General features: G+C 48.2%; 1 protein-coding gene across 1 annotated transcript in view; it reads right to left on the bottom strand.

The window, feature by feature from the left end:
* Positions 1-19,722, bottom strand: part of TBC1D17 (TBC1 domain family member 17) — a 738,599-nt gene that overhangs the window by 542,914 nt on the left and 175,963 nt on the right. The window contains exon 4 of the mRNA XM_078655234.1: positions 931-1,045. Coding sequence (XP_078511360.1) covers positions 931-1,045 — 115 coding nt within the window. The remainder of the gene's footprint in view (positions 1-930; positions 1,046-19,722) is intronic.

The raw sequence follows: 19,722 nt of genomic DNA, 5'->3' as shown, positions 1-19,722 counted from the left end.
CATTTGTGCCACATTATCATAAAAAGCATGAGAATAGCAGCCCAGAAAACAGCTGGCACTGACAGATCTGAGGGCCAAGCTGGAGGATGAAAAAATAGGGAAAGATTGAGATCATTTCTGCTGGTGGAAGCCTGTATCACAAGGCTCTCTGTCGTTGGGTGTTGAGTGGGATGGTCACCCTGTGCAGGGCGACGACGGCCTGTTTCCTGGTGGATCTGAACAAGGTTTAGACCAAGTGCCCAAAAGAGCTTCTGTTAGTGGTAACATTGGCTCTGTTGGGGACTGACCAACCTGAAGTACTTTTGTCAATACATTAGTCTTTACTTCCATGATGTGGAGTGCTTGGCAATGTAAAGTTTAGCCTCAAGGTCACATACGACCTTCAGGTTCATCTGGGTTTGCAGGCCTTGGAGTCATGCTTCAACCATAGGGACCACAAACAAACTTCGTGAGGATCGTCACAGACATCTGTTCAGGATTGCACTTACAAGGTTTAAAACCTGTTGTTTCAGGGAGTGACATTTTCCCTTGCAAACTGAATCATTTTGTGAAAGAATTGGTTAAAAAGACCAAACGGAAGCTCCAGATCTGTGTCTGGAGGTATAGTAAGAAACAAACTCACATCACCTTCCGTGGGTGGCGCTAATATGCGGCTGCACTCATCCCTTCCGGAGTAGAACAACGTTGGTGCATTGCCACACAACAGCACCTACCAGAGTACAGGCGAACTGCTTTTAAAGTTTCTTGAGTCAGTCTGAAATCTGGTGGGTATTCACAAGGTTGAGGAACTTGCAGTTAGAAGTATCCATTAGAAACAATAAGACACAAGCAGGAAGTGTATTCTAATGCCAAAATACAAAGGTAAAGAGCGGGTAAGAACATCACAAGAGACAAGTGTGTCATGTTATCAATAATAAGAGCAGCTATTACCCGGAGTCTCTTCTGGGGACCGGGCTTTGGTTCCTGCAGTGCTGATCACTGCCCAGTCAGGTTCATATCCTGGATCAAACAGCTCCTCTTCAGCACGGGCCCCTGCCATAGAATCCTGTTAGTAAAAATACAGCAGATAAACGGTCTTTAAGGCTAGACTCCATCACGCCTTAAAATTGAGTCATCCCCTATTACATTTTGTAATTACAATCTCTGTAAGGTTTTTAATTAATTGATTCAACTTCCTCAAAGGTATTATAAGTCCGTGTGGACATTCTCAAAGGCAGTATATGTTGAGAGGGAGCAGTAAGGAAGAGTGCATGCATGCATATAAGTGTAAAAAGGCAGCACAGTTTGTTGCCTGCTATAGAGACCACGCAAAATGACATTTTACTGCATTAGAGAAAGCCTGGTCTAGGAAACATAAGACTTAGCAATGGACAGCAGACCTAAATTTCAGAAAATCATGTGGAAGTCTGTAGATGGTTTTCTTACTGTTAAAACCTGTCGATATCCTGCCATCTACAGATGTAGCAAAGAGGAAATTTTGTTTTCTCAGTATTCATTTTTTGGTAGCTTTGGATTCCACAAACAACCTTTTTAGGTTTGCCGAGATTCTTCCGACCGTTTTAGGCATATAACACATACTGAATACATTTTATTGAGATAGCTTTATCATAGGGGCTTGTTTGGCATACAATGCAGTGTTATTAAATTTAGCTTATTTCAATTACTATAAAGTTACACTTGTGTACAAGTCATGCACCAACACTACAACTGGTGTCTCCCCCGCTCAGCCCATGGGTCTTTCTGACCATCCTAACTAACTTATACACAACACTCCCCTGTAGAACAACAGCCCACAACTCCAACAGAACACTCACACCATCTCACATCCTGGGTTAGGAGCATGAAAGCAAAAGTCATAAATGAAGGACAAGAAACATATCACCAGACACAAAAGTTGTTCCTTCTTCCAGAACAACTGGGAAACACTTTCAAGATCATCCAAACTCATGTGATGCACATTTCAATAACCTTGATGCAACAGACACAATACAAACATGCCCTTGCAAACCATACACATGCCTCCCAGTAAAATGAAACTCCATCCAGGTGTACAATGCACAAAAGGTTAAAACCAAAAGGACACATAACATATAAAAACCAAAGAACTCCTGTAAAGGCTGTCACTGCCGCGCAAGTAACAGATACCTACCTAGTACCCTAAAATAATTCTCACAACTAGCCAGGCAAATATACCGCAGCTTCAAAGGCATGGTACCTAACAAAAACACACAATAACACCACCCTAAGTCACACATGTCTTGAACTTTACAATATTTGGTACACAAACCACCACATGAGGTGCCTGCAGTGACCACCACTCTCAGTGGAAAATGAAATGAATAATGCAACACTTAACTGTCAAACAGTCCGTATCAAGTATGCCTTGAAAACTACACGGGGTGGGACAGGTCTTGAGCACACAGTACTTCACACGCAAACCACCCCGGTGAAGCAAGCCATGAACATAATATTCAGTGTCACATGGCTTGAATACACCTAGACGCTAGAATGTACACCTCTCCAACAAGTCTGTTAGACCATGTTTACTGCATGTTTAACCTATCACTGCCTCCATAACGTACTTCACTTTGTACACCCCTGGCCCAAACAAAATGTCCATGCAAATAATTATTGACTATAAAAAATAGTATTCACCAACAGACACATTAGGAACAGCATGACTCGGACATAGAAACGTTTTACCCATACATTTATGTAGGTACCAGGAACTTCCAAAAAATTCACCAATAAACCTTCATGACAATAATAGTCCAACCACTACATATCAGCAATTAGCAGCAAGAGTTTAATAACAAGCATTTGCAATGCAATAGGTCTCGCATTATTTAAATTTGAGCTATTAGCATTGTAAATGGCAATTGTTTTTTGCTTTGTGCTGTAGTTTTTTTTTTACATAAAAAGCTACATATAAAATATGTTTTATTAAAGTTATTTATGCAGTATCTAAATTTTGTTTGCATAAAGGAGTACAATAATATCTTAGTAAAAAAGTCAAATATTTTAATGGTAATTCACCAAATGTTCATTTATGTGTTGGTTTTGAAAATAGCTAAATTAATAGCTTTGTCATTTACAATGCCAATAGTTATAACTTTCGCAAATGTGACACCTATAGCATTTGTAATGCAACATTTGTATTTACGTGCACATTAGGCTAAAAGTTTGCCCTGGTACCGTCTGCGCTTTTACGATTGTGTTTATTCATTGGATGTACTCATTCTGAGTAAACTTTTAAGTTTGCCTTGTATATTTTTTATTATGAATTACAAACTCACGTGTCGCCGCATGCAGTAAAACACCCACGCTGGTAACTACCACGCAGGCTGGTGGAAGCCACGCTCCGTCTGGGGTGAGACACGACCAGTACTGAGAGCCAGGTGTTCAGGTCTTCATTCTTTCTTCACCAGGGAGTGGAAGAACAGATTCTGTTAAGCACCGAGATACAGCGGCAAACTCTGACCCATGGTGGTTGATACGTCTACTGGGAAAAGTACCGAAGATTGCTCGCCACATCGGCGTAAATCAATTGTTGGGCTGCCAAGGTTTCAGATTGCTTATGTGTGTCATTTTCATAATTTCATCGTAATTATGAGTGACATTCAATGACTATGAGTGACATTTTCTCGCGAGCAAAATCAAGAAATGAAGAGAAGGGAAACATAAATATCAACTATCGCAACCATTTGAGCAACGAAAAACTCTAAATCCTAAAACTGCTCAAAGCACCAGAAATGAATTGGCACTAACTTAGTAAAAAACAGTAATTGACAGCTAATCCACATTAAATACAGTTTTGATAATATGCGTGGTTCATGTTCTTTCGTGAAAACTCACTAAACAAAACGTTATTCTTGCTCCAGTCAGAACTCCATTATTCACAAGAGTGATTTTGTCATTTTCATTGGTGCATGACAACTCTTGGACACACAAAGAATTCAGCCCCAGAATTGTCACACTTTGAGTGTGATGGTCAGTAGTTGCGTTGCTACTCATTGGCAGTATGGCAGGGGAACGTGTAGTGCAAGATGCTGTTGTCTCCTGACGAGAGCTCTGACGCATTTTTTTTACAGCAACATAAAGTCACTTTTATGGAATAGGGGTTGTATACAGCCGTTCAGATGGTTCATGTGAAGGGGCGTTTGGGGCGGGGGTTCACACGGTGCTGGGTGAGCGGTCACTCTTGCAGAGCCCCATCATGCCAACTAAACATCACTCACTTAACCGGCCTAGTGTTTCCTAGAAGGCAAGACGCACTCATTTGCTGCCATAATTAACGGAGGACAAGATGAAACCAAAAGAAACTTACAGATGCTATGCATTTAATATGCAACATTTATCTGACGTGGGTAAAAATATCAGTTTCCTGCTGACATCCATTCATGCAAAACAATGCATTTTCATGAAAAGCTAAAGTTGTATCCACATTATAAAGGTAGGGGAGCTCTTTACAGGAGCGGCAGGTCTAGGGTTTTTATATTTTATAGACTTGCATGCCCTAGCTGCGTAGTTGAGGTTCATTTCCGTCATAATGAAAACAAAAAACCCAACATGAAGATAAAAGCCGAGACCTAAAAAGAATGACAGTCTGGCCACAAAGATGACTCGGTACAAAGAGATAGGTGGAATACTTCAACTAACCTGGCCACAGGTCATTCCCGTGTCGCATTCCAACCCGCCCATTACAGACCGGCACCAGACATAAGCAAATGAATATGAGCCTAGTACCAAAAGGGACTGTCCAGACCGAACTGCTACCCTGCGAACCCTCTCCTCTAAAAGGCAACAAAAGCAACCCCAGACCGGCTTCAATGAAGGGGCCGGCTTGAAGTGCAGAGGGGACTGGGTCCCCCCCAAAGGGCTGGAGAGCAAGCATGTTTACTAGCCTCAAATTAGTGTTAAAAAAGTTCTCCACAACAGATCTCCAGTACTGTAATAACTGCGACGGGACAGCAGCAAACAATGCGACTACTACGTCTGCATGTCCTTTACATTTAAAGAGCAAAAGGAAAGTCGTTTGCAACCTTAACTCAATTCTCTTTTAGAAGCTCAATATCATCTTTTTATGGAGTTTTTGTCAACGCGCAGTCTGTGCAAAACACAACAGAGTACTAAGAAACAAGACCGCATCGTCTATGGATTTGTACATGGATGCAGGGAAAGCGAGGCTCTGGGCTCTCGATTAGCCAAGACCCAAGGCATAGATCAGAAGTGTGTGTTTTAGAGAGCAATGTGTTGCAACAGAGGGCGATGGGTCGCATGTAGCCGTTCCCAGCAGTTTTTAGGCTGCACCTTTCGTGTAGAAACACATACAGCAATTATACGTGGGTGCCCTTCAGCAGGCATCCCTCTGGGTACACATTTGTCGGTTGGGTAACCTCGAATATCATCGGGGCCTAGTCCCTGCGTGTGAATAGGACACTCCCACCCCCTAAATACGGCTATTCAACGGCTAGAATCCGTTTCTTTAGGTCCAGTATTTTTTTTTTGTTTTTACAAAACACGTTTTTCATAATCTCCTTTACACTGGGTGCAGGGCTGGCTCTTAGTTGCTTTCGCGATTTATAGTTTTCGTTGTGATAAATGTGGACAGTCAGACGAGCCAAGCATGTAACTTATAGGGTTACAGAGTAGATATAAATAGGTTCGAGATTTGCACTAGGCGGATCCTTGTGGCGACAGACAGCGCAAGTGCCATGTTCATAGGTCAGTCACATCAGTAAACGTCTCCACCCCAAGATCGCTGTTACATATACGCTAACTCACACCTGCTATTACTGATCTCTTATCACGAATGTGTAGGCCCTTGACACATCCCCGTGGAAAACAGAGAAGTAATGCATGGAATTGGGTAAAGTCGAAAAACGAGGCCAATACAGCCAGAGGATCGACAGAGCTACGTGATAACCAAACACTCATTACTTCCAATATGGGAGGGTATGCAAAACAGAACTAGAAACCGCGTCATCACTCATAATTCGTCTGCGAATTTCAGCGGTTCTATGCAGCTTTTACTTCACCTAGAGGCAGGGTATACAATGCTTGTGCAGAAGAGGAGTGGGAGGTGCGGACAAACCTCCCCAATTTTGCTTTTTTATAGCATATCTATCAATTCTTCCACGCTGTTACTATTTGTGCCATCTAATCTACCATTTTACTTTTGGGTGACTTTTTATGGTAGCAATCCATGGTTTAGTATTTCTTCAGTTTCAGTGTAAAGAGGTTTCCTGCTCTCCTATGCTGTTTTTTAGGTCTCGCCTGTCGATGCGCATGCGCATCGAGCAAGCGAGACTATAGGGGCTCATCCAGACTTTATCTAACTTGCAAGGAATCGTGGCGATTCCTTGCAGTGCCCGTGACTTTTAAGCTCAATGCGCATGTGCATTGAGCTTAAAAGCGCGTGCACAGCCGCCCGCATTCCTCCGACACCTTTGAAGTGAAGCTTAGCTTCACTTCAAAGGCCCGGCTTCTTCACACCCACATGCCGCTCTGCCCCGCTCCGCCCCCTCCCCTGAGTCATCCTGCCTGCCCCTTCCCGCCTTGTCGTATTTCTCCTCCCCCCTCCCCTCTCTTCCCTCCGTCTTGTCTTTTAAGGCACAGACCGGCAAAACACCATTTGTTACAGTGCAGTTCATCCAACGGTGGAAGTGACTAGCAAGCACTTTTCCTCTGGCCCAACCCTGTAGATCTCTGTATTGGGACTTTCAGGTTTTAAATGTTCTGTCCGTGATAACGAATTTGTTGTTTTTCCCTCTTCATTTTGCTCATCAGACACACTTTGGGAGATGACAGGCGAGTTATGTCGGCCTCCTCCCTTTACCCGTCCCCAGCTTCTTGTTACAAATCCCACACTACATTGCAGAAGCGAGCCTACACTGCATCCTTGGCCGTGCGCATTAAATGCGACTCTGTTTTCACTGTGGAAAGGCCTCAGGGTGCATATTTTTGTAATTAAGCCTTAACAGCAGAGAAACAGATTAAAGAAACAGCCAAAGTGCTCCTTGCCTTTCCCGCTCTCGTCCACTCCTCCCTCTTGCCCGCATGCGCTCCCTTTACCCGTCCCCAGCTTCTTGTTACAAATCCCACACTACATTGCAGAAGCGAGCCTACACTGCATCCTTGGCCGTGCGCATTAAATGCGACTCTGTTTTCACTGTGGAAAGGCCTCAGGGTGCATATTTTTGTAATTAAGCCTTAACAGCAGAGAAACAGATTAAAGAAACAGCCAAAGTGCTCCTTGCCTTTCCCGCTCTCGTCCACTCCTCCCTCTTGCCCGCATGCGCCATTTTGGCCAAATGCTGCCAGGAGTGAAGTCCTTAATAACCTCGCCCCTCCCCAAGTCTTGTAAGCGCCCCCACCCCCTTCAAAACTTATGGCTGGCTTTCATCTTAGTACATTGTTCCCAAGGATGCTGCGCCAGGCAGGAGGCGAGGAAACTTCTGTGCAGAGCTGGGAAATGTTCCCACCTCAGAGGAGGAGGAGGTGGTGCGAGCCGCCGGGTCCCCAGCACCCCCGCCGCGCGCTTCCTCTCAGCCTTCCTACGCGCCCGCTCCCTCTCAGGTTCCTCTTGGGGAATCTTCAGACGTGGTTAGATGTCTGGGCTCAGTGCCCCTGATCCTGTTCCCACCCGCACACAGCCACCTCCTCAGCTGCAGGCCCGGAAACCTTGCTCCAGCTGCTGTCTATTACTAACATAAATGTCTGACAGCGAAGAGCAGGCCAGAGACATCATTAATAGAAGAAAAAAACTGAGCGATTGAGCCATGTGTGTAGGCAAGTGGAGAGGAAACGGCACAAAAAGGACATTAAAGTGAGCGAAGTCTTTCAGCACTTACACTTACTTTGTGGACAGATTTTATGTTTCCAGTAATGCCAGTTGCCGGATATGACTGTGATGAAATAGAAGCAGGGTCGTACTGGGACAAAAATAGGCACCAAAATAAAATTGGCTCGTGTAGCGAATCCGACAGTGGCCCATATTTATATATCAGGCCAGTTTTGAACTTGTAAAAACATGCTATATGGCTATTTTGCAAGGTATAGGACTGCATTCATTTGTGTTTGCTGCAGTTGCATTCCGAATAACAGATTGCATGGTGATGACAACAACTCCTGCCATCTGGATATCTCATGTTCCCAATTTGTGGGTAACATACCACTAGTGGGATAACCGCTTTTCTAAGATCCTGCATGGCTTGTAATGCACATTTGCAAGCATGCGTGACTTTCGACAACATACTATATAGACGTGTGTTGTGCATGACTTCTCACTTTCTCCATTTCCTTTACTTTCTGCCCAATGGTGCGGGCTAAAGCTGCTTCTTTCATGTTCAGAGCCTGCACGTCACGGGGCGCTGACCTGTCTGACTCCATCTTTACCTCTTTAACCTGGACCCCCTTTGCTGCTGTATTCAGGGTACACGGTCTTCAGAAAGTGACACATAGTTTGTAGGAGACGATCCTTCAATGCAAAGTGTTATATGACCGGCGTTTTTCACAAAGCTGCTCCTATTTCACACTCCCCAGTCTCACGTGGTACACCCCTCCTACCAGCCTTAGTGGTACTCAACCCATACCAACCCCAGAGATCTTCTTGCCATTCCAGCTTCGCGCGGGTTCTCTGTCCTGCCACTGTCCCAGTGCGTTTCTACCCTGGGAATGCCCCACCGTGCGCCGGTCACAATATCTCACACAGTTCGCACCTTGCTGTCTCGCTGTGGTGCTCTCTCTGCCCTGCAAATCTCTGGCCGTTTTCCCGCTCTATCAACTCCCAGTGGTATTTATGCTATAGCCCCCTCCTGTGGTATTTCTGCCCCCCATAGCTTTGCGGTCCCTCACTCACCCTCAACCCCTCACCCTCACTCACCCTCACCCTCACTCACCCTCAACCCCTCACTCACCCTCAACCCCTCACTCACCCTCAACCCCTCACTCACCCTCAACCCCTCACTCACCCTCACCCTCACTCACTCACCCTCACTCACCCTCACTCACCCTCACCCTCACTCACCCTCAACCCATCACCCTCACTCACCCTCACCCTCACTCACCCTCAACCCCTCACCCTCAACCCCTCACCCTCAACCCCTCACCCTCAACCCCTCACCCTCACCCTCACTCACCCTCAACCCCTCACCCTCACTCACCCTCAACCCCTCACCCTCACTCACCCTCACCCTCACTCACCCTCAACCCCTCACTCACCCTCAACCCCTCACCCTCAACATCAACCCCTCACCCTCACTCACCCTCACCCTCACTCACCCTCACTCACCCTCACTCACACTCACCCTCACTCACCCTCACCCTCAACCCCTCACTCACCCTCAACCCCTCACTCACCCTCAACCCCTCACTCACCCTCAACCCCTCACTCACCCTCACCCTCACTCACTCACCCTCACTCACCCTCACTCACCCTCACCCTCACTCACCCTCAACCCATCACCCTCACTCACCCTCACCCTCACTCACCCTCAACCCCTCACCCTCAACCCCTCACCCTCACCCTCACTCACCCTCAACCCCTCACTCACCCTCACTCTCACTCACCCTCAACCCCTCACCCTCACTCACCCTCACCCTCACTCACCCTCAACCCCTCACTCACCCTCAACCCCTCACCCTCAACATCAACCCCTCACCCTCACTCACCCTCACCCTCACTCACCCTCACTCACACTCACCCTCACTCACCCTCACCCTCACCCACCCTCACTCACCCTCACCCTCACTCTCACTCACCCTCAACCCCTCACCCTCACTCACCCTCACCCACCCTCACTCACCCTCACTCACCCTCAACCCCTCACCCTCACACAGTGGAATAGGTCTCGGAGCATTTGAGTTAGAGCTTTTAGAAATGTTTATGTTTTTTTTTTTAATTCTTTAGCATTGGCTACAGGAAACAAAAATGCTAAAGATTTACAAAAAAACCCATAAACAATTCTAAAAGCACTAACTCTAATGCTGCGAGACCTATTGCATTTCCAATGCTTGTACTTGTAAAGTGCTCAGACACTCATTCGGAATTGAGTAGGGCTATGAACTAAATGCGGTCTAAACAAGCAGGGGGCATTGTAAGGGAGAGGGAATCAGGCACACGCAGAGAGTGGGTACAGAGATGTTAGAGGCAAAGCAAGAAAGCATTCGGGGTCAGAAAACCCCTGTGTCATTGATCTGTCCTTGCGCCTAGTTTTAGACTTTATGATGGTCTTGGCTCAACTGAGGGGTAAATGGTCCTACTGGGAAGTACTGAAGGCCAGGTACGAGTCACAAGACTCCCTTTGTCCACATAGGCTAGCACTCCCCAGATGAAGTTTTTGCCACACTTTGCCGCAGGGACCTACAGTCCTACAATGGAGAACAGAGGACATTTTCTCTTAGCTGATGAGTAGGAAGACCCAGGGAATTTAAAGACATAACCGAAGGAAGTGCACTATGTATAGCTGGTTCATTCTCATTTGTCACAGACTCACCAAGTGTTGTGAAAAACAGACGGTCATGCTGATGATGTCAAATACGATGAAACTCCAATGTTGGTTGGAAGGGAGAAGACCAGCAAAATGAAAGCAATACTCACATGGGCTCCCACGTCCACACTCTACAGCTGCTCTCCTCAAAACCTGCATGCGCTTGGCGCGGGCGCACTCTGGAAGTCAGGCAGCCTTTGTTTGGACGTGGGCGGGGCTCGTCAAAGAAACAGGAAGTAACCGCCGAGGAGGACGTCGGAAACATGCAGGCTCCACGCTGAAGTCCCGGGGCGCTTCAGAGAGACCGGGCGAAAGAGCGAGGGCAGACTGCATGGCAACAGAGGCAACACGGGGCTCCCGAGTGGTGAGGAGACCCCTGCGGCGTGCCAAAAGACGGCCCAGGAACCTGCACACCGAGCCGGTAAGTGAGAGCTTGCAGGCGGGGCGGGGCGCGGGGGGGGGGGGGGGGATTATCTGTGCGTGTACTCTCGTGTGTGGGCGGCGGCGGGGGGGGGGGGCCTGGGGAGGTGTAGTGTGTGTCTGTATGTGTGCGCTCGTGTCTGCCTGCGTGTGCATGTGTTGTGAACAGCCTGCTCTGTGTGTGTGTAGGTGCGGCGGCGAAGGGGGGGGGGAGGGAGGAGGTGTGGCTGTGACTGTGATGTGCGCGGCTGTGATGTGCGCATGCGTGAGTGTGCGCGTGCAAGCAGCTGAATCCAGCCGGGGAGAAGCGCGTGACAGTTTTTTGTCCGTCATTCCCCCGTGTCAGCTCGCTATAAGTCTCCAGCCTGACGCATCCTTCGGATGCGATTTACAGGCCGAGACCTAAAAATGAACACCAACAACCAACTTTGTGTCGCAGTCCCTACTTAAAAGTTAACTTTTAAATTATTTTAACAATTTTTTTTTGCACCTACTGCTCCTCTCCAAATACATGCATCGGATATATTTCCATGCAAAACATCTGCTGGCTTTATTTTGTAATTCTAATTCCTTAAAACACGCTCTTGTTGCAAATCACAGCATATTCTCTTAATTCAACAGAAATGTGTAGATCACAACTTGCCAGTGTTCAGTCTGATGGAGACTAGCAAAGGAGAAACAAGGTTAGGATTAACAAGGACATTCTATATAATATTACTTTATTTGATTTGTAAAAATCATAAAAGGGTGGATCTTACCACCATGCAATGAACATCAACATCTTTGAATTAACGTAAAAACAACATAAAATGGCACAATAGAATGACTCAGATCAAGCTAGGACATTAAACACTCGGCACACACACTACCTTAACATACATTTTTTCTCCAATAGCCTATAACTTGAACAATGCTTGGAGGACAAAACAAGACAAGCTGCTACCAGCAGCATTCCCTTAAAATACTGAAATACACCGCCATATGGGGTATTAAAAGACAAAAAAAAGAAAGGCATTAACTTCCGTCACACATATGATGGTACTAGCATGCATACAATCCAGAAAATGACCCCGCACCTCACGCCTAAATGCCTAAAACACCAGGATTCACTGTACAAATGCATAGGCTGTTGTGCATTCGAGATGCGCCCCTCCTCACATGCACCCATGCAAGAAATCTTCATTAACAGCTATATGAGGCATGAGAACATAATGCCATGAACGCAAGGACTGAATATTTCAAATAATGCACAAACTAAGTTCATTGACATCCATCGAGCCAAGCACTCACCAAATAGGTGTAGCTCTATTTCAGGTGGAAGAATCTCTTACGCTTCACATTCTACAATTAGAGGGGCTCACACCTAATTTGAATTCTTCTACCATTCTGGTAATAAATGGACGTGAACTAATAATTTCTTACCTGTCAGTGTAGTTTTGCAGCTTGAAGACTTTCTGGACTCACTATGCTGTGCATTATTCCGCCATCTCGTGGTTGGGTCCGGAATTGTCGTCTTTTTCGGCCCAGGTAGGGTGGGCGTCGACGTACCACCATTTGGTGTCCTCTGTGACGTCGGCGCGCTTCCGGCGGAAGCTCCCTCCTGTGGTCGCCATCTTCGGATTCTTTTTTCTGTTCCTGTTGAGTGTTGTTGTTAGTCTATGAAACCCATTCCTCTTGGCTCTTTCTCCTGGCAGAGGAGGGTGGGATCGCTAGTGAATCCAGACAGTCTTCAAGCTGCAAAACTACACCGACAGGCAAGAAACTATTCGTTTTGCAGTGTGAATCTTTCTGGATTCACTATGCTGTGCATAGACTTTGTAGCAGTTTGCTAGGTAAGTGGTGGCTGGGTGGAAGAGGAGCTCTGATTCCTGAATATGTCCTGTAAGACCTTCTGTCCCACTTGAGCTTCCTTATTCATTTGAATATCCACACAGTAGTGTTTGGTGAAGGTGCGCACCGATGACCATGTTGCTGCTTGGCAGATGTCCTGAATTGGTGTGTTTGCTAGGAACGCTATGGTGCCTCCCTTCTTCCTTGTTGAGTGAGCCTGTGTATTCTCTTGCAATTCTTATCCTGCCCTTTTGTCGCAGTATTGTATAATTTGTGCAATCCACCTTGCAATAGTGTTCTTGGTTACTGGTTGACCCAGAAAACTGGTGCAAAAGAGACAACAGCTGTTTTGTCTTTCTGCATTCCTTTGTCCGCTCTATGTAATGCATTACTGCCCTTCTGGGGTTTAGTGTGTGTAATGCTCTTTCTGCAATTGTAAGTTTTTGGAAGAAACTTGGAATTTGGATAGACTAATTGATGTGGAACCTAGAAACCACCTTTGGTAAGAAATGTGGGTTCGTTCTCATCACAATCCTGTTGCTGTGTATCTGTAAGTAGGGTTCTTGTAAAGTGAGTGTTTGCAGCTCACTTACCCTTCGTAGTGAGGTGATCACCACTAGAAAGGCAGTCTTCAGCGTGAGCATATGGAGTGTGGCCTTGTGCATGGGTTCGAACTGCGCCTTCATTAGTTGTGCCAGTACCACGTTGAGGTTCCATGTTGGTGGTGGTACCATCTTTGGGGAGCTATTGTTTTTGCCCCTTCCAGAAACCTTTTTACCACCAGTGAGGTGAAGAAACTTCTCCCTATTTCTCCCCTTGTGTACGCCACTATTGCTACTAAGTGCACCCCGAGCGAGGTGTAACTTAGTTTGCTTTGTAGTAGATGAGTGAGGTACTTTAATACTGTGGATTCCCTTGTACTTCTGTTTTGAACTTTCTCCTTGGCGCACCATAGCGAGAACCTCTTCCATTTTGCTGCTTAGCATTTTCTTGTGGTAGGTCTTCGTGCCTCCCACAACACTGCTCTAGTGCTTTCTGGCAGATTGAGCCATGCCGCCAGGTTGAGGCTCTACGGCTCTGGGTGCAATACCTCTCTGTTTTGTATGCTTAGCAGGTCTTTTCTTCTTGGGAACTTGTGAGCTTTGCCCTGCGCCATTTCCATAATTTGTGAGAAGCAGGTCTGTCTGGCCCACTGCAGTGCAATTAGAATCAGCGTCATGTTGCTGGCCCTGCACTTGTTCAGTACCCTGTGTAGCAGTGGTATCGGTGGAAAAGCGTAGGCTAATGTCCCTGACCAACTTATCCATAGGGCATTCCCCAGGGATTGAGTGCACGTCTGCCTCGATGCGAAGTGGTGGCATTTTGCATTTTGGGGTGTTGCAAATAGGTCTATCTGTGATGTCCCCCATTTGTTGAATACCTTCTGTAGTTCCTGATGGTTGATCTCCCACTCGTGGGATGCGGACGACTTTTTGCTCAGCCTGTCTGCTTCCACATTGTCCTTTCCTGGGAGGTGTATTGCTAGTTAGTCTATTACATTTGGAATAGCCCATTTCCAAATGTCCTGTGCTAGTGATGACAGGATCTCTGAGTGAGTACCACCCTGTTTGTTTACGTAGAACATTGTTGTGGTGTTGTCTGTTTGAATTAAAACTCTCTCTCCGTATAGGTGTTCCTGAAAGGCCTTTAACATTAGGAAGACTGTCTTAAGTTCTAGATAGTTGATGTGTTTGACTGTGTCTTGGGGCTTCCACAATCCTCTCAGTTTGAGGTTGTTCATGTGCGATCCCCATCCCAGCTGGGATGCGTCCGTTGTGATGGTCACTGATGGAGCTGGTTGTGTAACTGGTTTTCCTAGTGTTAGGTTTTTCTTGTTCCACCACATCATCTCTTGATGTATTGTTTGCGTGACAAAGCGATACAAAAGGGGATAATGGACGGAGCGTTTGAACAAATCAAACACTCACCCCCAGTCAACTGATCTGGGTTTAATCCATCACCATTCTTTAGTTCACTCAGCCACCCCAGTTCAGACATGGCTATATGCAAATCAGTCTGACCCTGTGCCTCTTGGGAACAGTCCAGCCCAAACTGCGAAGCCATGTCTTCCCTGGACCGGAAACAAGCATCCTGGGACCGGTTTCGAAATCATAATCCTCATCAGCCAGGCTATCTTGAATCCAGTGGCCAAGTGAACAAGGGACTCACGTCTGAGCATACCCTGCCACACTTAGGGCGAACAAAGCGATACAACAGGGGATGATGGACGGAGCGTTTGAACAAATCAAACACTCACCCCCAGTCAACTGATCTGGGTTTAATCCATCACCATTCTTTAGTTCACTCAGCCACCCCAGTTCAGACATGTCTATATGCAAATCCGTCTGACCCTGTGCCTCTTGGGAACAGTCCAGCCCGAACTGCCAAGCCATGTCTTCCCTGGACCGGAAACAAGCATCCTGGGACCGGTTTCGGATTCATAATCCTCATCAGCCAGGCTATCTTGAATCCAGTGGCCAAGTGAACAAGGGACTCACGTCTGATCATACCCTGCCACACTTAGGGCGAACAAAGCGATACAAAAGGGGATGATGGACGGAGCGTTTGAACAAATCAAACACTCACCCCCAGTCAACTGATCTGGGTTTAATCCATCACCATTCTTTAGTTCACTCAGCCACCCCAGTTCAGACATGGCTATATGCAAATCAGTCTGACCCTGTGCCTCTTGGGAACAGTCCAGCCCGAACTGCCAAGCCATGTCTTCCCTGGACCGGAAACAAGCATCCTGGGACCGGTTTCGGATTCATAATCATCATCAGCCAGGCTATCTTGAATCCAGTGGTCAAGTGAACAAGGGACTCACGTCTGAGCATACCCTGCCACACTTAGGGCGAACAAAGCAATACAAAAGGGGATGATGGACGGAGCGTTTGAACAAATCAAACACTCACAGCCAGTCAACTGATCTGGGTTTAATCCATCACCATTCTTAAGTTCACTCAGCCACCCCAGTTCAGACATGGCTATATGCAAATCAGTCTGACCCTGTGCCTCTTGGGAACAGTCCAGCCCGAACTGCCAAGCCATTTTTTTTTTTTTTTTTTTTTTTTTTTAAATTTTTTATAGCGCACAGCGACTCAAAAAGAGTATCCTGGCGCTTTCACAGCGAGACCTACAGTAGGTAACACAACACGACAACAAAGCAAAACAAAGATGTGATAAACCAAAAAAGAAACCTATAAAGTAAACAGCCAGGTTTTAAGACCTTTCCTGAAAGCCAGTAAACTCGTGGCACCACGAAGTGTCAGTGGCAGAGCATTCCACAGCTGGGGGGCACGCAGACCAAAGGAGCGACCCCCAATGCGGGCTTTTTGAATACGCGGTACAACTGCCAGAAACTGTGACTCTGATCTAAGTGCCCGTGCCGGTTGATAAAAGGACACTCTCCTTTGGAGGTACTTCGCACCTCCAGAGTGTAGGGCCTTATAGGTCAGAGTCAGCGTCTTAAAGATAATGCGCTTACGAATAGGCAGCCAGTGCAAGGCCTGCAAGAGGCATGACGCCCTAGCTCGCCTATTAAGACCATAGATGGCTCTCGCCGCCGCATTTTGCGTCACCTGAAGGCGCTGTAGCAGATACTCCGGCAGGCCCAGGTATAGGACGTTGGCATAGTCCAACCTGGACCCGATCAGAGCCTGCACAGTCAGTTTCCGGTGTTCTTCCGATAACAGGGGTAGAAACTTCCTTAATACCTTCAGGAGACCAAAGCAGGTGCCCGTCACCCCCAGAATCTGGGCTCTCATTGACAGACCCTTGTCCATCTTGACACCCAGATTCTTGGCCACTGCAGATGGAGCAGAAGGGGGAGACATGCCTATAGGCCACCAGTCATGCCAGTCAGGCTCAGACGTACACCCGAAGAAGAGCACCTCAGATTTCTCGGGGTTGCACTTGAGGCCACCCAGATTAAACCATCTGAAGACAGCCCCAAGGCACTCCCGGATGCTCTCCCCATTAAAATCTCCTCCCCTCTCACAGGAGAAGAGGAGCTGAGTGTCGTCAGCGTAGGACACGATCCGGGCCCCGCAAGACTCCGCCAGAGCCGCCAAAGGGGTCATGAAGATGTTAAATAGGGTCGGGCTCAAAATAGAGCCCTGAGGGACCCCAACACCCAGAGGCGGCATCACAGCAGAATCCGGCGTGGTCCAGACCGTTTGTCGGCGGTCGGCTAGAAATGAAGAAAACCAGCTGAGCACCGTCCCCCTGAGGCCTATCTCGAAAAGTCTCGAGAGCAGGCGTTCATGGGGGACGGTGTCAAATGCCGCCGACAGGTCCAACATGACCAGCATGGCCCTGCCTCCGGAGTCCAAAACTCCTTTGATGTCTTCTGACACCTCCAGAAGTGCGGTCTCAGTACTGAGACTAGGGCGGAAGCCTGACTGGGACGGATGCAAAAGCTCATGCCCTTCCAAAAAATTGGAGAGCACCATTTGAATGTGCTTCTCCAAGATTTTCATCAAGGCAGGCAGGAGTGAAATTGGTCGATAATTGACCAATGCCTCCGGATCAAGACCAGGCTTTTTCAATAAGGGGATCACCATAGCCTGCTTCCAGGCTAATGGGACCAAACCCTGGCTCAATGAAAGGTTGAGCAGCGGGTTGACCAGAGGATTTAGGACTTCCGCCATTCTCGCAAGAAACTTTGCCGGACAAGGGTCCAAGGGCGAGCCAGATTTAAGAGCGCACAAGAGTCCTAACGACTCAGCGGCCGACAGGGGAGGAAAAGCTGCCAGCAGTGGACCAGATGAGGCGGCAAGGTGGAGGTCCTCCCTTATCCAGGTTGCACCCGCAGGCGCCACCAGGTGAAGGGAATCCTGGATAAGCCTGATCTTGTCCGTGAAGAACTTGGCAAGGTCCGCCGCCCAAGACTTAGGGGGCATATCATGGACGACATTCGAGCGAGGGGCTGTAAATTCCCTCACTATGGAAAAGATTTCCTTGCAGGAGTTAGCGGCAGCCTCAATTCTCCCAGCAAGGTAAACCCTTTTTCCAGCACGAATGTCCCGTTGGTAGGCCTTCACCGCAGATCTATACAACAGTTTAGCCTCCGGATCGTATTGGGCACGCCAAGCTCTTTCCGCCGCCCTACAGGACTGCCGGGCCGACGCCAGTGTCGCCGTAAACCACGGGGCCGAAACCCGTTTCATCGTGGAACGGGGGGCGATCACTGGGGCAAGATCATTAAGTCTATCCATTAACCAGCCCTGCAGGGCTTCCAGGTCCTTCTCAAGATCCCCCGTGCACAAGCACGGGTGCTCAAGCGCCGCCTGCGCTAGCATTGCTGGTGTTACCGAGTGGTAGGCCCGATGGGCGCGTCGCTGTTGCTGAGACCCCAAATTGACAGGTCTCATCACACCCTTGACCAAAAATTTGGCCAACCAATGATCGGACCACAACACCGGAATTATCTCCTTCACCTCAAGGGGGGAGGTCGAAAAAACCTGATCCAGGGTGTGCCCCTTCACATGGGTAGGCCCCACGAGAAATGGCGTTAAACCCAAGGGGGCGGTGGCCTCCAGGAGTTTGATGGTATCCGGGTCTGATGGTATATCCATATGAAGATTAAAATCTCAGGCAACAATACACTGAGCAGCTTTCAACGCCAGCCCAGATAGGACAGACTCCAAATCTTCGAGAAAAGTGCCCAAAGGGCCAGGTGGTCTGTACACCAACAAGCCCTTAAAGGAGTGGTGAGGGGCCAGGGAGATGGAGAAAGCGAGGGACTCAGAGCCCCGGATGTCATCAATCGGCAAGATGGAACAAACCACGCTTTCCTGCACCACCAGGGCCACTCCTCCCCCTCTACCCCTGGGTCTATCCTGCCTGTAAATACTGTAGCCAGGAGGGATAGCCGCAGCCACATCGGGGTTGGAAAACTCCCCCAGCCACGTCTCAGTTAACATGAGACAGAGGGGCCTCTCCAGCTCTAAAAGGTCGAAGATCTCCTGTGCATGTCTAGCAAGAGATCTGGTGTTAAGCAGCATGCACAGGTGGCCAGCATGCACGTTAGGTATACTGGGGACAGAGGACACAGCACGGCTCGGACGCCAGCCGCATCCAGGGCAGCAGCACTTACCCAGATACCGACCAGGAAAGACGGTCCGACAACCTCCATGAGGGGGGGGACAAGGGCAAAGAGAGCGGAGCTCACCAGATGTATAGTGATGCCAAAACGACTCTCTACCGGAGTCGGAAGATGGAAGAGTCCTGGCCGCCGCCCCGCCCGCCTCCGGGACGCTGACGGGCGCAGACGGGCTGGACTCTGGCGTGACTCCGGCGTATCCTCTGCGCGTAACCGCTGCGCGTAAGCATGACTCCCTTAAGAGGAGTCCGTCGCCTGAGCCACTGGAGCGCCCACCCCTCACCTAAGATGGCCGCCACAAAGCACTCCTCCACACACAGCCCGCCCACAGGAGCCGGGACCCGCAAAAGCGCGGTGGAAGTCACAATTATGGTGCAGGTGAGTGGGGGTAATCTAAAAACAAGGGAAAATCAATTTAGGCTTCAACACAAATAGTCAAAAGGAATGTTAAAAAGCGCCGCTAAAATGCAGCCAAAAGCGCGCCTCAGCACAGCGAGCCGCCGAGCAGCGTTAGGGTAGGTCTCGTGTCCTAGCTAGCAATCAGCAGGACTAAAGATGGAAAGACCGAGCCTCTAGGTTACCTCCCTTAAGAGGAGTCCGTCGCCTGAGCCACTGGAGCGCCCACCCCTCACCTAAGATGGCCGCCACAAAGCACTCCTCCACACACAGCCCGCCCACAGGAGCCGGGACCCGCAAAAGCGCGGTGGAAGTCACAATTATGGTGCAGGTGAGTGGGGGTAATCTAAAAACAAGGGAAAATCAATTTAGGCTTCAACACAAATAGTCAAAAGGAATGTTAAAAAGCGCCGCTAAAATGCAGCCAAAAGCGCGCCTCAG

The sequence above is a fragment of the Lissotriton helveticus genome, chromosome 7 (assembly GCF_964261635.1).
Source record: "Lissotriton helveticus chromosome 7, aLisHel1.1, whole genome shotgun sequence".
Lineage (NCBI taxonomy): Eukaryota > Metazoa > Chordata > Amphibia > Caudata > Salamandridae > Lissotriton > Lissotriton helveticus.
Note: the sequence above shows the minus strand (reverse complement) of the source record. Positions and strands in the feature narration are given on the sequence as shown.